The following is a 16,581-nucleotide window of genomic DNA, read 5'->3' as shown; positions in this document are numbered from 1 at the left end:
GTTTTAAGTCTGTGTGTTCCAAGTCAGCGTAAAAATTGGAGAGCAGGGCAGAGGAGGGAAGCAAAGGCTTCCTCACAAAAGTTCTTTGTTCTTCAAACAGTTTAATGGGGAAGCCACTGAATGACACCAGATTCAGAAGTACAAGCAAATGTATGAGAACAGCCCTCTTTCTGGGATTACAAAGGGTACATTCTCTCTTCATAATTTGGAGCATGGCATTCACCCAGTATTCACATGACTGCATCATGTTAGATCACAGCTATCCCTCTGCTTTTGGAGACCTCAGGAAAATCCAAGAGCAGAAATATATGCAGCGACCAGGACTTTTGACAAACCACATTTTAACCACATTATTCCAAGTAGGCTTTGGGTGGGGTTTGATTTAGTTTGCATTTAAAGGCAAACCTACTTAACTCACAGTCCCTGAAACAATATGCAAACCAAGACACACTCATTCTTCAAAATCCACACTTCAACAAATTTTGCAATGTGTAGCAAACCACACAGGCTTTGTGTGAAACTGAAATACTCCATAAAGCCCCTAAGTGACTATATGAGACCCCAGATGTCATTGACTTCTAAAGGCTATGGCTTGTATTCAGCATAACTCTAAGTAACCATTCCAGCCGAAGGATTTATGCTTGTGCCATGGGATTCCCCCACTCTCTCCTCACACACTCCCCGCACACCCACACCCAAATCTGCTCTGGAGGGTTAAGGGAACCCCCAAGAAAATATTCAGGGTGTCTGTGGGAGGAGGAGCAGCGTACAGGCCTGTTGTGCGAGTGTAAACCCTTGAGCTGACGGGGTTGTTACTTAGCGCTATATTGGATGAAAGCCTGTTGCTGGCTGAATGGAAGATGGAGAGGGGTTTACGACCATGTGTACAAACCATCCTGCTATACAAAGGTTAAACGTTTGCTGGGTCCACTTTTGTCTCTGGCTCAGCCCACCCTGGCATTGTTTCCCTCCTTCCCAAAAGTTGCCCAATAGCAAATGTGACCCTCAAGCTGAAAAAGGTTCCTGTTCTAAGTAATAAATATTAAATTAAAGACCGGACTGTCATTTCCATCACAGTCTGGTCAATTGTACATACATTTTAGGAGGTTTTGTTTCATCTGTAGGTGGAAATGCTAGAACGAATACCTCCTCTTCCTCCTACAAGCAAGCCATCACTCCTTCTTCTACTCTTACCAAATCACCAGGCTCAACCTTTGAACGAAAAACCTATTCCACTCGCCATGCAGCATATGAAGGTATCATAGTCTCAAGGAAACTAAGGGGTTGCACAGATTATGTTGGCTAATCATTCAACTATCCTAGAAGCCTGTTTCATTTGCACAAACTCTGGCTTACAGGGACCTCACAAATGTGCTCATTCCTTCAGAGAAGCTCGTACCCACTCTGATCTTTCCTGGTCCTAGCTGACCCAATTTTTTTTATTTGTTTTTTTCGGTGGCTGACCCAAATTTTGATTTTTTGCTTAACCACTATCTGTAACCATATTACAAGCCTTGGCTACAGATGGTGTTTGAGGAGGAGAGACCTTAACTACAATCCCAGATTCAAATTACATGCTAAGCCAAACTTTCGGTTTAGCTGCAGTGCTGTGCTTAAAGGACCAGAGAGAAGCAAAGTGGGTGTAAGCTCCTCTCTGGGATCCAACACAATTACGTGGTCTCGGGACACCATGGTTTGGCTTACCGTGATATGTGAATACTTGCCCTTTACAGTACTTCTGCTACTTTTGACCCTTTTGTTATTCGAATGAGTCACACCCCATTGTCATATCAATTCATGATCCATTAAGCCTTTTTGGAGTATAGCACTGTAATCCATTGTCTAACATAACACTTTCGTCAGCAGTGATAATCCTCTCTCTGCACTTTGCCAAGATCATTTCCTGACTTCTCATGCAGACTAATCAATAGCTCTTCCACATACGTCCTCGGGACACCTTTTAATTCCAGAGAAAACTACAGGATACTCTATATACCATGATGCTGATATGTTATACTATTGAAATCCCCCTTTCCATATAACACATGCAGTTAAATTTTAATATGAAATCTTCTTGTTTTTTCCCTGCAGGGAGCTCCAGCGCAAATTCCTCTCCAGAGTTTCCAAGAAAAGATTTTGGTACATTTCTGTTATTAATACTATGAAAGCCAACTTGAGGGCAGGTGCATATTAAATGCCTTATGGTCAGGGAGTTCAAAATGTTGAAAAATCCCTATACTCTTGCACTAGAATGAATTATGGAAATGACTCAGATTTGAGTATATTTCTTAGCTGTCATGTTTCCATCTGGTGCAGAGCTTTGCATTTAGAAAGAAATGGAATCTTTCTAACAGTTCTGGCTTTAGTAGATAAGAAGCTGAAATGCATGTGTCTAATATTTGGGGATAATATGCAAGTGCCTGATCTACAAAAGTAACGGGCAGCACAAGCATACCCCTTTCCCACTCCATCTCTGTTGTGCCAGATTCCCAGGAAGCTGAAAGGAAGCCCAAGAGCCAGTTACCACTGTACTGCCAGTGCTTCCCATTCCTGGCTGAACTTCTGCAATACAGATTCAGATCAGATCAGGCCCTAGGAAGCTGGGTGGCACCGGAGGGGATAAAGAGTGATATAGGATCTCATTCCCCTGTCACTGGAAGCATAAATCATTCTTCCAATGTTTTCTAAGGATGTGTACGCATACTGTACCTTTAAAGCAGGTTATTCAAAGAACCTTCTTTCCCCCAAAGAATTCTGGATTTTCGTCAACCTTCTTATCTTCATCACAGTTTTTCAAAATAAAATTCAAACAATTGCATTTTCCTTGGTTTTCACAGGTTCCTCTGCTACCAGGGGGCGAAGCCAAACTCGTGGTAAGATATAATATACCGTACACTTTGCAGAGATCCAAAGAGTTAATTTGGGCATGCCCAAGAGTGTGTGGGCATGCTAAGTGGTTTTTTGTTTGTTTATTTTGAAAGCTTTTTTCTTTAAGGCCAAGTCACACAAGTTTTTTAAAAAGTGGCTTGCTATGATGAGGCATGGCAGGTTGCTACTGAGGAAAGCAACACTTTGAAATGTCAGCACATATTATGTAAAAGGAAAATTGGACTGGTGGGAGGTCTAGGAATGAAAGCAGAGTGCAGTTCTTTAAAAGTTGCTGTCACCATTGCATTATAATAATAAACTCATAAAAAATGATTAGACAAGCCATAGTGTAGGAGAAATTAGTATTTTATTCCTGTCAAACTTTGCTGCATGTGGTCTAAATACTGACAGAACATACCACACACCAAGCTAACAACCAGCAGCAATGAACCTTCTTCATGCCAAAGGTGTGTACAGGGTATCCAGTTACCATTACCTCTCCCTTCACAATAAGCCTCTTCTTTCATTTTGTCTTGTACAGAGAGTGAAATTCGAGTGAGGCTGCAGAGTGCTTCTCCATCAACCAGGTGTAAGTGCTTGAGCTATTTTTTGTGGACTTGAACAAAGGGTAGCTGAATCTCCTTGATTAATAATCCAGTAGTTGTAGTGATGAACTCTTCCTTTGACCATTTGGTAGCCCTTTTTTCCATGATGCCATCTGATATTTTCCTAATATCTATTAGCCAGAAACTGTATAGGGGATGACAAAAATACACGAGGAGCAAGGATTACTATAATCCAATGAAGAAATTACTTGTGGCCTCAAGGGAAGAGGAGTCCTTGATGTTGAGGTGGAGCAGCCAGAATAGAGACAAGGGCTGCATACACACTATATCTTTGAAGCACGTTTGAAACATGTTCTCCCGTCCCCCCCTGAATTCTCGGCACTGTGGTTTGTTAAGGGTTGCTGGGAATTGTAGCTCTACGAGGGGTAAACTACAGTGTCCGGAAGTCTTTGAGGGAAAGAATATGCTTCAAAGGTATAGTGTGTGTGTAGCTTTGGCCTGCACCATTCAGCTCTATCCATCTTCAGATGCATCTGTCATTTTTAAGACCCAAACATATAAGGCATACAATTTTCTACCATCATCATGCTTTTAATTTTCTACCTACATTGTCAAGTTTTGAGCTTAAGTCTCCAATATCTCTCTTCTCTTTTAGGGACAGAATTGGACGATGTCAAACGACTACTTCGGGGAAGTCGGTCAGCTAGTGCTAGCCCAACTCGGTCTCCATCAAGCACACTCCCGATACCTAAAAAAGCTGTTGTGGAAACCAAAATGGTGACAGAGAGCAGCCAATCAGGTATCTCATTGCTGGACCCCAGGAATTCCAGTATATTTCTAATCTATCAAATCACAGAATAAGGTGGAGACGGTGGCAGAGGCTGCAAATGGTTGTGTTCTTTACAGGCCAACAGTGCAAGGATCACATTATTGTTCAAAGGTGCATGCTTTTTCCTAGTATCCAAAAAGTAGAGTGAAGTATAACTGCTTCAGTCTCTCTTGGCAGTGATTGAGTGGCACCATTGCAAGACTCTTTTCAGTTTCATCAAAAGTAGTTTCACACTAGGTATGGGGAGCCTGTGGCCCTCTAGGTGTTGCTGGACTCCAGTTCCCATCAGCCCCAACTACCATGGCCAATGATCACAGGTTATAGGAGCTGTAGTTCATAGGTTTCCTACCCCTCTTCTAGACTAAAGACCAGGGCAGAGGTGTTAGTTAAAAGCTAGAAGGTCAGGACTCAGGAGTGACTCCTGACAAATAGGAAGCAACTGGAGGAAGCAAATATGCTCAACGTGAGGAGGGCAAGGAAAGAATTTGAACTGAATAAGGGATCTCTGCTGATGTCCAATCACCATCGGTTTATGATGTTTTAGAACAGGGATGAGAAACCTGTATCCCTCCAGATGTTGCTGGACTACAGCTTCCATTATCCTTGACAGCCATGCTGGCTGGGGCTGGAGTTGCAGTCCAACAACATCTGGAGAGCCACAGGTTAGCCATGCCTGCTTTAAAACCAATTTGAAGGACATATTCATGCTTTTATCTATAACTCTGAAGACTATATAAACTTGTTTTTTTTAAAAAAGAAACATCAAAAACAGATTAGACCAAGTTTCATATTTTATGGTGCTGTTTAGGTGAGAGGAACAGAAAAAGAAATCACATTGCCTAAGGATCATGCATTGTATATAAAGATATATGGTTTTTAATGTTGCTTGTTGATTTTTCTTCCAGTGTCAGGGACATACGACACAACCATCTTGAATGCGGCACTCCCACCATACATGTGGTCCTCCACCCTGCCTGCAGGATCGTCTCTCGGTGGCTACCACAACAACATGACTCAAAGCTCCTCTTTGATGAACACGGCAGCACATTCTACTGGATCAGGTACATGTTCACAGAATCGGCCATAGCAATTCTGCAGACAAGTTCCGAGATAACCTTTTCTGAAAATCATGAGGTGGCCAGTTGTGGTTACTCAATACCAGAAGTCTTAAAGACCACGAAGGAAGCATGCAGTGTGGGTATTCTGCACCATCATTGCTTTCCTACATTTTCATTGCCATTCCTCAGTTGGTTTCAGAACTTGCCTTCACCGTACGGGTATAAGTGTTAACCATATTGGGAGTTGGGAAGGAATTGCCCCTTCTGGCCAAATTGCCTGAGTGACTGTTGGAATTTGAGGACAATATATCGGATCAGGGTGGGATGTGTGCCCTCTAATGAACTCATTCACTTCAGACATATATATTATTCAGTGGAATGTTAAATTTAGTAAAGCAAATTTAGATGGCTCTAAAGTACAACCGAGTGCCAGTAAAAGAAGAGTTGTGAAGCAGCCAGCTAAACAATAGTTTGCAAGATTAGGGTAGACGTCTGCAAAGGGCGAAGCGCAGTGGTTTTAGGCTAGGGATGGGAAACTTATGGCCCTCCAAATGTTGTTGGACTCCAGCTCCCATAAGCCCCAGCCAATATGGTCAATGGTCACTGATGGCAGGAGCTGTCCAGATACAACATCTGGAGGGTCACAGTTTACCCCTCTGCCATGTTTTAGAGACTTCTTTCAGTGTGTGGACTTCAAATGGAAAAGTTTAAAATATACTGATCATTCTGCTACAGGACAAGTGATTTGTATCATGTCCCAGATGTGTTGGAATCTTTCTGACCTCGCCTACATAGTCAACAGTCTCTTCCTTTTTTCCCTACCTTCCCCCACAGTGTTTGGCGTCCCAAACAACTTGGCTCCCAGTTCCCCAGCTCTGCATGCTGGTCTCAGCAGTTCTTCCACAGGTGCGTTTTCTCCCTCCCTCCTTGATCCCACCTGTCAAGTTGCGTGGCCATCGGGATAGGGATATGCAAAGGGGTTGGACTCCAGTTCTTCATGCCAGTGGCATTAGCACACCTGGACTAGTTTGTGGGATTCGTTTAAAGCTCCCGCTCTGTAAACGGAAATGCCTATTTGAGGGATGGCTTAGAACTCCTGCAGCAGAGGTTAAAAAAAAAGTATTTATTGAAGATAATAAAAAATACATAAAATAAATACAAGTGAAATGAGCAACACAAATGTTGCAGTGTGTCCCTGAGCCTGGGTGCCTGTCAGAGGGATGTCCTTACCTGTAACTCAAGCCAGGAGGTGAGTGGGCAAAGCCCTCAGGTCTGGCACCCAGGCTTGCATAGCAATTCCTTGCTTTGCAAGTCTCTCAGAACCTAGAAATCAGCAAGGAAGATTTCCACGCCCTTCCCCTAAACTTTGAATTGTAAAGAGATCTTTCAAGCTATTTCCCAAAGTTAAAAGTTTATTCCTGCATAATATGTTACAGAGATTTGTGCACTTCTGAGAGGACAATTAGAAATGAATATGAAACATGACAGACTAGCTCAGTTTATTAGGTGCAGTGTAGGGGAAGTCTTCAATTTTTGGGCATGGTTAATTTCAGACCATTCTTACCTGTAGTGAGTCACTATGGCTGTTTACTAAAAAAAAAAGAAAGAAAAAAAGCAAACTTGCACCTCACCCCAGGATATTTTTATTTGCAGTATTTGGTGTTCAGAACAACCTGGCTCCAAGCACACTTGGTGTTGCCAATGCTGCAACCACAACTGCAGGTAAGGTAACAGAACATTATGAAAATACCTAGTTTATGAGCCATTTGGGTGACATACATGTACTTGAGAAATTCAGCTCCTCATGGAATATTTTTAAAACCTTATTTCTGTACATGCTGGCCATGGATTAGCCTCAGACAGGCCTTTGTAGACAGTTTGATGTTGTGCATATTCACTAACTTCAGTTGTGACTGGATGCTCCGAGTGAGGCACTGGGCTGTAAACTTGGCCCCAGCATTTGGCAACTTGAAATAAACACCTCAGGCGGTAGATTATTATAGGCAGCAGTGACAGCCCCTTGATTGTTCTTCCTGATACCCGCCTCCACTCTGCCGCGCAACGGTAAATTAATCAATGCAGAGTCTTCTTCATAAACAGAATAAAACTTTACTGAAGAAAATAAACTTGTTCAGGAACAGCATAGTTAAAGAGCATACACAAAGTGCTCATAGCAGCTATCTTAGTTTTCAGAGAGGCACAGATCTTAGTTATGGATTAACTGGAGCCCTGGAGCCGCTCTGTCTGCAACAACACACTCACATACTGAGCTGAGACTGACTCAGAAGACAGACTGAGGCCCAGAGAGATGGCTGGTTACATTTTTAGGGAACCTAAGATGAGTCACAGTGACATGGCAGTTTACTGCTAACAGTTACAGTTAGCAGGCTTGAAATGATTGTGTAGGCCTTGTAGGCCGTGCCTAGCCCTTGCCTGCTTTTGCTCTCAAGAACCTTTGTCTCATGACACTCCATTTTGTTGGAGGACAGAGCTGTGTATGCCACACAGCCTGATGCTTCAGATGCACTGAAAGAAGTTGCCCCATTTCTACTGTTGAAGCAAGATTCAGCTGCCCTTCTGTACATGGAGTAGAGAAGGGGTGCTTTCTGGTCCTTCATCTCACACAGCAAAATGCTGTAGGCTGGCCCTGGCCATAGACAGTGATGGAACACATGCTGCAGCATTTCTAGGTAGGACTTTCCTGCAACTACTAGTCTGTGCAGAAGACAATACCAGGCTAGAGGGACTAAGTCTGACAGAGTACAAAGCAACTCCTTAATGCTCCAGATATTGATGAAACAGTCACTTATACCCATATGCTAATCACAGTGCAACATATACACATACTTGGGAGTACATATGTATAGGGTTCCACTGCCAAGCACTATTTTTTCATTAGGGGTTTGTGAGAGTAGGGCATGCTAAAACCAGGAACCAGGCAAGTTACTTAGGACCCATGCTTAAACCCATGCTGAGTACCATGAGTCTGAACAGCCAAACAGGATTAGTAGAGATGGGACAGCAGACACTGTACCTAAGTACTGCCAAGTTATCACAATAATACTCACCTGCCTTACAGGGCTGTTATAAGGGTTGTTTGGATAGTTGCATTGAAACACTTTGAACTTTAATAAAATGAAATAAAATATTATTTATTAGTAACTTGCAACTCTCTGCAGAGAAATACCTTTTCCTCTGCTTATTACTCAAAAAATAAATAAACGGTGCTGGTGGGGAAGCAGATGTCTAGATCTCTTTCTTTGGCTTCTACAAACTGAACTGAAGTTTTATCTTCTTCTCCTTTATTAGCAACAGCATATGGAGCAAAGAAGAATACAACCCAGAGCTATGGCGTGACTAGCACTGGTGTGTCCACCTCATCTACAACTGGTGAGTCTTCGTTTTCATTTTGCATTATCTGGAAAACCAGTCTTTATATAACTGATGGAATGGTACCTTTTCTGCAATCCATAGTATACACATGTCTGCCATGGAATGGGGAGGTGGGGTTGTGTCACTAGTGATGTCATAGGCACTACTGAGGACATGCTAGTGGCAATTTTTTCATGTATAGAAATGTTTTCTGGATGCAGGGGATTAGAAGGGACTCGGGCCACATACAGACTGACCACCCCCCGCAAACACACAACAATATAAAAATGCATTATATTAGGGAAAATTCCTTGCAAAAATCGCATACCAAAAAAAGCCTATTAGGCTAAATTTGCACTAAAATGCTGGCAATTTTTTTTAAAAAATAAGAATTACAAACTGATGTAGAAATCTTGGGAACTAAACTGAACTCCAGATATCCCAGGACTGAAATTCCCATCAGCCCCGACCAATGTGTGTTGTTATCCAGATTGTCCACTAGATGCAGCTGCTGCATTCTGAAAATAAGAATAAAGGCCTAGTACACTAAAGCGCATGGAGAACAGATTAATCTTCTCCCTAGTGCCTGTTTTGCAGCCATTTTTCTCAAAGCGGAGCTGACTTGGATTTACTTCATGAAGTCTAATTGCAAAACTGATATCATTGTCCTTAATTTAAACTTTATGCCAGACGGTCTTCACAGAAACATTTCTTCATAGTTTTGTTGGATAAATCAAAGGCAGTAGTTGCTTGCATGGCAATTCCATGAACCCATTATCACTAAAAAAGAACATATTTTACTGTTGCTGCTGTCACCCATATGTGATTTATTCCTTGTTCTCACCCATATAGACTTTTTCCACCCTGTGCTTTTGCTGATGTTGGTGCTTTTGGTGCCTTTGCTAGCATTGCCAAGGGTGTCAAAGCACAGAATGCAATAAGACATTTACAAGTCTAGATACTGAAATTGACATTATACAGTCCAAATACTGAAAATGACATTTTGATAGTCCAAATATTTAAATTTACATTTTAGCCTACAGCAGAAAGGGCCAAAAGACCCTAGAAGAAATATATTTTGGATACATCCTTTTTGGACAGGGTGTTTACCTTTTTTTCTTTCTAGCATGTTCCTTTGCCTTTAACAACTATGGCAGGAATTCAATAGATGGAGCTTTCCCCTGTTATATATGTACTGAAAGCGTTAGCAAAAGTGTCTTTCTACCCAGCATAAATTCGTAACCCAATTTGCATTTTGTCTGAATCCAGCATTTGTGGAATTTTAAATAACTGTCTGAAAATGGGCAAAGCAATCCTCAGCTGCAGTTACACTGGGGCCAGGGATAAGCTGCTGCTGCTGCACCGGCAGAACAACTGCCCTATCCAACACATGCTCAGTCCAGTATAGAAAGAGAAAGCACTTGGGAATAAAAAATGTAAATGCCTCAGAAATGCATCCTTGGCAACACCAGCATTGCCCACCAATCCCAGGGCACGGCAGATGCTATGCACTCACACCAGCCAGAGAACAGAGGGAGGCATTCCATGCCAGCTGATCTGAGGACATGGCCATAGTGCAGTGATGCCACAATGCCTCCAGCACATGAGTTCAGCAGCACAAGGAGCAGCACACTGCTCCCAAGAGAACTTGGGTTCCCCTGCAAGATGGGATCTATGCATATGTACATCCTCAGAACTTGATCAGTGTCCTCCTGGCAATCGCTAGACCAACCTTTTGCCTGTGGAGCCACTCCGCCAGCATGTCTGAGTCCTTCTCCTGGCATTTATGCCATGCTTGTGGTGTATCTGGCATGCCACCCACTTAGCATGGTCTGTCACCAAACTCTGTAGTCTGGCAGCCGACAGATTTTCTCTTAAAAATTGCCCCTAAATATGGAAATCCAAATGTTCAGGTCCCCAAAATATATGATGAGGCTGGAACAGGGAAATGGCAGATTCCTGCCAACAGCTTGGATATTCATAGGGCTATTGTGCAATAGTTGCATGCTTTCATTTACTTTTACCTTTTTCAATGCCATCCAGCTGCCACTACCACAGGCTCTCAGAATGATGACATCCTGCGCAAGGACTGCAAGTTCCTGCTCCTAGAGAAAGAGAATGTGGCTCCCAAGAAAGATGTGGAGCTGCTGATCATGACCAAGGACAGTGGAAAAGTTTTCAGTGCTTCCGGCACTGGGCTCAGTGGAGGTTTGTTTCCTGCCTCGTTCTCATGTCTCACACCCATTGGTGACTGGACTTAACTCAGACATTACTTTGGTAGGGTAGAAGCTGCCTTCCTATGGTCTAGTTTTATACCACTCTAGTAAGGTCTAATTGGGGAGACAGCATAATTCCTTCCCATGCAAATGTTAACTGACTCCCAGCTCCCATGCTGTTTGTTTGTTTATCAAGATTCATATACCACTAAATATTCAAAAACTATAAGTAGTTTATGTAAAACTCTTGTGGTAACATATGAACTGGTCCTACGATGCATGTATGCAAGGTATTTTTCAGGGGTTGGTTGTGCTATATCTCATTAGGTATCCAGTGACCAGCATGTGGTGGCTCTTAGCCCAGTCATCTGTGCTGCCATTGAGAGCATCTGTGGGAGCAGTGCAAGTTGCATCTGACAAAAGGTTCTCCCAGTCACTTCTGGTTTGCTTCTAAAGCCCCTGATCTGAAGTGTTTCCGGTCCCTGTGTATTCACACAATCAGTAGCTATGTGGTTATCCTGGGAGTAGTGGAGTCATATTTTTGGTGGACAATGTAATCACCCCATAATAAGTAAGTCAACATGAATGAGGAAGAAGATTGTTCCAAAGGTACTGGAACTTGGTCAGTTCAGACATACCAGGTGTGATATCTACTTTGGGATACTGTACTTCTAAATGTGTTTTGTTTGGGCTGTTTACAGGCTGTTATTCAGAAGACACCCTAAAGAAAGACAAGCAGGCTTTCTCTTCCTCTTATGCTGGAGATTCCTATCTGAAATCAGAAACAAATGGTAAACCTCTGATTCTCTGCCTTGAAGTGGGAAGAATATTTTTCCAACATAGCTGTAGAAATAAATGTGTGCGCTTGTATACACTAACATACATGAAAATTGTGTAGGTGGCTATTGTACCATGGAATCACGTGTTGAGAACTGGATGTACGGTAATTTGTGGCTTCTTGGCACCTATACATGATAAAACAATGTTTTCCCCTCTATACACATGTGCTAGAATGTGCCATGTGCAGGAAATATTTGAGGTGTTGCTATAGTCATTCTGGAGGTGAAAAAAGTGCTTTAGGGTGAGTCGGGTTTTGGGAGGGGAAACATGTTATTTAAAGGTATCTTTCTTGTGGTTGTGCATGGGTGTTTGCAACTGTTGCTTTCTATTTTTGCAGATGCTTCTGCACCATTATTTTTAGGGTTTCTTATCCTTTTTCATTTAAAAAAAAAATTCCTATGTGGGTTGCAGAAACCTGTCTAATACTTACCACCCTTAACGATGAAAATTGCATAATTGTGGCCCTATTATCTGATCAGTGAAGCCACACTGCAACTGTTTTTCTCATGATCCTTGTTTGGATTGGCAGCTGTTGCCCTGGCTTGAATTTCATTTAGAAATAGTGTGGCTGCATGTAGGAAGACTATTTAGCATTTGTTCTTGTTTTTCTAATAGGAGGACTAAGATCTATTTCAACAAAGGACAAAGCTACTTATGCAGGTGAGTGTGTCTGCCTTAGAAGGGAAGCAACGTTTTATAGTGATTATAGCTTTAAAATATCACTAGGTAAAATGCAGCCCTGTTCACAGCTGATATGCAGAGGCACAACAGAGCTACAACCCAAAGCTCAAATGTTCCTTAACATGCCAACTAAAGTCAATGACACTCCAGTAGAAATGTTCCAGTCTACTGGGGATTGCAACTTGCAATCACAACCCACCAGGGAGTTCTCCCGTCTATGCCTCACAAGCGAACAGAAGCTGCACAAGAGCTCACTTAGTGTTTTCATGTACTTTTACTGAGTCCAGAATATCAATCCCAGATGTCTCCCTTACTTCAGTTGCTAGAGAGTTTTCCCAGAGGAAGTGTAACGCTATTTGAAATCTTTTGTCAAGCTTTAAAATCTTTCTTACTCCCATTGATTTTGGCAGAGACTTAAACTGGGGACTTCTGGTTCGTTGCTTGTGATTTTAATCACTTCATGACACAAACCCTCACCAAGTTTGGGATGTTACATTTAAAGAAAGATAAATATAATGGCTGTGTTCAGACATCATGATGAACCATAACTGATCCATAGTGGGAATGAGCAGTAACCTCCCACTACTTGGTGTGCCCTTTCCCTTTCATAGCCACAAGGAGAAGTTTGGAAGCATTTGCTTCCATTTTTAAAAATAACTACAGTGTGACACATTATTCAAGCCCCACAAACTATGGTTAATCCTAACTATGGCTTGTTTGAAAGAAGCCATCTTCACACTACTGCAGTTTTGAAGCTGGCTTGTTTCAGAAACACAAAGTTAAGTTTAGGTGGTAGCTAAATGTGATTAATTAAAGCTGTACTAGGGGAGAAAGGAATAGTGGGGAGTTCATGGACCAAAGGGAGGGCGCTCGGCTCATCCCAGTCATTATATCAACCATGGTTTGTCATGATTCCCAAATGAAGCCATTATGGAGAGAACTTTAAAGAATATATATATAGTGTTGGAAAGTGCTATGCAATTTCTATGTGATGAAGGCCAGTTTATAAATTTGGTTAATAATCATTAAATGGAAGGCAGTAAGTAAAAGAATCTTGACAAACGTTTGTGGGGGACACCTTGGAACGTTTTCCAGCCTACACCTTTGTGGAGCCACACTCTCTTGTCTAACCTGCTTTTACTGTTATGTCTCTGCTCACTATAGAAATCCGAGGTGATGATGGATGTGGTGGAGCAGGAGCTGCTCCAGCCTGGTGCCCCTGTGCCTCCTGTTGCAGCTGGTGGAAGTGGCTCTTAGGCTTGCTGCTAGCCTGGCTGCTTCTCCTTGGTCTACTCTTTGGGCTTATTGCTCTGGGTAAGTTATTACAAGTGAACAGGAGAAGTGATGGGTTGCAGCTAAGGAAGGGGATGGCTTAGGAACAACACAAGAGGAGACCAATGGGATCAGGCTAAAGGCCAATCTAATCCAGCATCCTGTAGTCACAGTGGCCAACCAGGTGCCTATGGGAAGTCTGCAAGAAGCGCACAAGTAGTACTCTGTACCAACTACTACTGAGCAATCAAAACAAACATGGGGCCATTGATTATGATGAGAGCATGGTCTTATATTATTTAGGACTGAGGTGAAGGGATCTAGGCAAAGTTCTCTGTGAAGAACCTGGGAAGCCCAAGTGCCATTCTCTTTTTCTCCCCATGAGCAATGCAGGAAGAACGCCTTCACTGAAAAGGAACAATTCAACTTAATTATATATTTTCACTTTGGTTAGAGAACTGACCAATCTGAGTTGATTGGCCAGTCATATGATGATATAGAATTTCCTAGGTAAAATGCTCTGGGTATGTATAACTAACATGGGGCTTGAACCCACATCCCTGAGATTAAGAGTCTCATGCTCTACCAGCTGATATATATATCACACATACATCCTCCTCTGAGAATCCACTGTTCACTCCTTTGGAAGAAGCTCTCAGAATTGTTAAATTTCCCACAATTCAAGAAGGTTTTCTGTTGCACTCTCCCCACCCCTAGACATTTTATATTCAGTAAGTTCCCCACATTCATAACTATTTGTGATTATTATGGTATTGGGGCGGTCACACAAAACCTCACTTTCAATACTGTTTGTGTCTGCAAAAACGTGGGGGCAGTCACATTGCTTCACTTCCAATCAGTGCATATCCCAAACTTCCTGGTGAAACCCTATAACTTTTTCTATCACAAATGGTCTGGGTTTGTTGTTTTTGGTCTGTTTTTGTTGTTCTATAGTTCCTCTGGATAGTGCTAATATAGTAGCGTTGGGGACACTTCACAGTGCAAGTAAAAGCAGAATAAATCCACCAGTAATGCACCATTTTTGAATAAAGAACATGTTGAAGAACACACCTGTGATAAAACAGCAGTCTGGAGGAACCCTAAGTTTCATCTCAGTTCTGGAAAAGCAGAATGGAGGCACAGAGCGGGGACTAAAGTTGTATTCACACATGCAAATAGTAAAACCAATGATCATCTAATTCTTTGTTTTAACTTCTTTCAGCGGAAGAAGTGAAGAAGCTGAGATCCCGGGTGGATATCCTTGAATCCCAAGCCAGCCGCTGGCAGGTTCAACCCAACACAGTTGAAAACGTACATGCTGTACATTCTGAGAGATATAAAGCAGTACAGGGTGATATTAGTGACGATCAGTTGTGGTTTTTAATGAAGAAGAGGCTGGATGTGGAGCGAAGCAAAGGTGAGGAGCCAACAAAATTCCACAAGGATAGGAAATGAAGCAACGTATTTGCCAGAAAATGTGTAGTGTTCTTTAACTACGCTCCTAAATTTCGTATAACACAATTAAACTGGAGGGAGAGAATGGAGCATAATTGAATTATGTGGACTTTGAGGTCAGTCCAAACCAATCTGTATATTTGTATAAAGCAAAAGACTAAACTAAACTAAAATTAAAGACTTAACACTTTTTTCTGGTCTAAGTTTTAATGGATTAGAATACACTTCATCTTATGAATGAAGTGTACCGGTAATTCTGGAGTTATCTGGAATAATGCCACACCCAGATGTCCAGAGGGTGGCGCATTCATTCCTTCCTCCAGTACTGAGGATCTTTATATTTGAGAAAGCTGCTGTATCAAGTGACATGATACTGGGAAAATTAGGAGCAAATTAGGCTGCCATTGGCACACCTCCAGGATGCCATGTTTACTCCTTGGCTTTAAACATTCTAAGAGATTTCAAACTGGATGACACTATGCAGCCAAATATTGTGATATGGGCAGGAAATCTAAAGAAGATCCATAACCAACTGAGAGGGTTCCAGGACAAAATGCTTTTGGTTTCCAAACTGCACATACATTTCACTTAATTCCACTGCCTTTCTGTCGTTATATTAAGCCAGAGGTAGTTTTGGGTCATTTGCACAACAGAAATATGACTAGCATTTTGTTTCCTTTGCAGGTTATTTCCAAGGAGAACCAGGACAGAAAGGTATCTGTGTGCTGCATCTCTGTTTTAATACGTATTAGGGATCTCTTAGTTTCAGTAATACATGTCATAGAAATGAACAGGTGTTTAGGATGGGTTTCCTCTACCCCAATAATTATGATTCTGAACCCAGAATGGGGTTCTGTGAGAAAGTTGAAGTACTATCTTTCTTGTGATTCTCCATGGGAAGCCATGATAGATAAACCACTTTCAAGCTAGTTTCAAACTGGTTTAAATGGATTGCATACAACACTACATAAGCAATGTTCTACTTGTGCAATGGGACATCCCCTTCCCTTCCTCTCCCTGTGCTCCTCACAAAATCTACTCCAGAGAATCCCCCAACCTCGAGCAGATTTTGAGGGTGCTCATTTTTAAGGGGCTGCAGGGGAGAAGAGAGGAGGGGAAAGTTTTGTTGCACTAGGGGAAGTCTGTTGCATGAGCTGAATTGGCATTAGACACAAGCCAATTTGTTTAAAATTTAGAGAATTCACAGGAAAAAAATATTTATTCCAAAGAAATACAGAGAAAGGTGTAAACTGGTTCAGCTGAGCTGAAGAGCTGATTGACCTAGAGATGGCCTTGACACTGTCTTTTATGATCTCCCAGAACTACCCCCATGTGTGACAGTAATTAGAGAGAGGTTGATAAAATGAGCAAAGCCTTATTTTTATCCCACAACTGATGCATTTCTGTCCTTTTTGTTCTGTCTT

The 16,581-nt window shown here is 42.0% G+C and overlaps 1 protein-coding gene across 1 annotated transcript in view; it reads left to right on the top strand.

Moving 5' to 3' along the window:
• Positions 1 to 16,581, top strand: part of COL17A1 (collagen type XVII alpha 1 chain) — a 59,447-nt gene that overhangs the window by 11,237 nt on the left and 31,629 nt on the right. Inside the window, exons 5-19 of the mRNA XM_077930211.1 lie at positions 1,125 to 1,256; positions 2,092 to 2,139; positions 2,838 to 2,873; positions 3,410 to 3,457; positions 4,090 to 4,233; positions 5,169 to 5,324; positions 6,156 to 6,227; positions 6,975 to 7,043; positions 8,631 to 8,711; positions 10,737 to 10,901; positions 11,611 to 11,700; positions 12,365 to 12,409; positions 13,595 to 13,744; positions 14,925 to 15,119; positions 15,842 to 15,871. Coding sequence (XP_077786337.1) covers positions 1,125 to 1,256; positions 2,092 to 2,139; positions 2,838 to 2,873; positions 3,410 to 3,457; positions 4,090 to 4,233; positions 5,169 to 5,324; positions 6,156 to 6,227; positions 6,975 to 7,043; positions 8,631 to 8,711; positions 10,737 to 10,901; positions 11,611 to 11,700; positions 12,365 to 12,409; positions 13,595 to 13,744; positions 14,925 to 15,119; positions 15,842 to 15,871 — 1,461 coding nt within the window. The remainder of the gene's footprint in view (positions 1 to 1,124; positions 1,257 to 2,091; positions 2,140 to 2,837; positions 2,874 to 3,409; positions 3,458 to 4,089; positions 4,234 to 5,168; positions 5,325 to 6,155; positions 6,228 to 6,974; positions 7,044 to 8,630; positions 8,712 to 10,736; positions 10,902 to 11,610; positions 11,701 to 12,364; positions 12,410 to 13,594; positions 13,745 to 14,924; positions 15,120 to 15,841; positions 15,872 to 16,581) is intronic.

Source organism: Podarcis muralis, chromosome 6 (genome assembly GCF_964188315.1).
Source record: "Podarcis muralis chromosome 6, rPodMur119.hap1.1, whole genome shotgun sequence".
In the NCBI taxonomy this organism is placed as follows: Eukaryota; Metazoa; Chordata; class Lepidosauria; order Squamata; family Lacertidae; genus Podarcis; species Podarcis muralis.
This window is presented reverse-complemented; position numbering and strand designations above follow the sequence as displayed.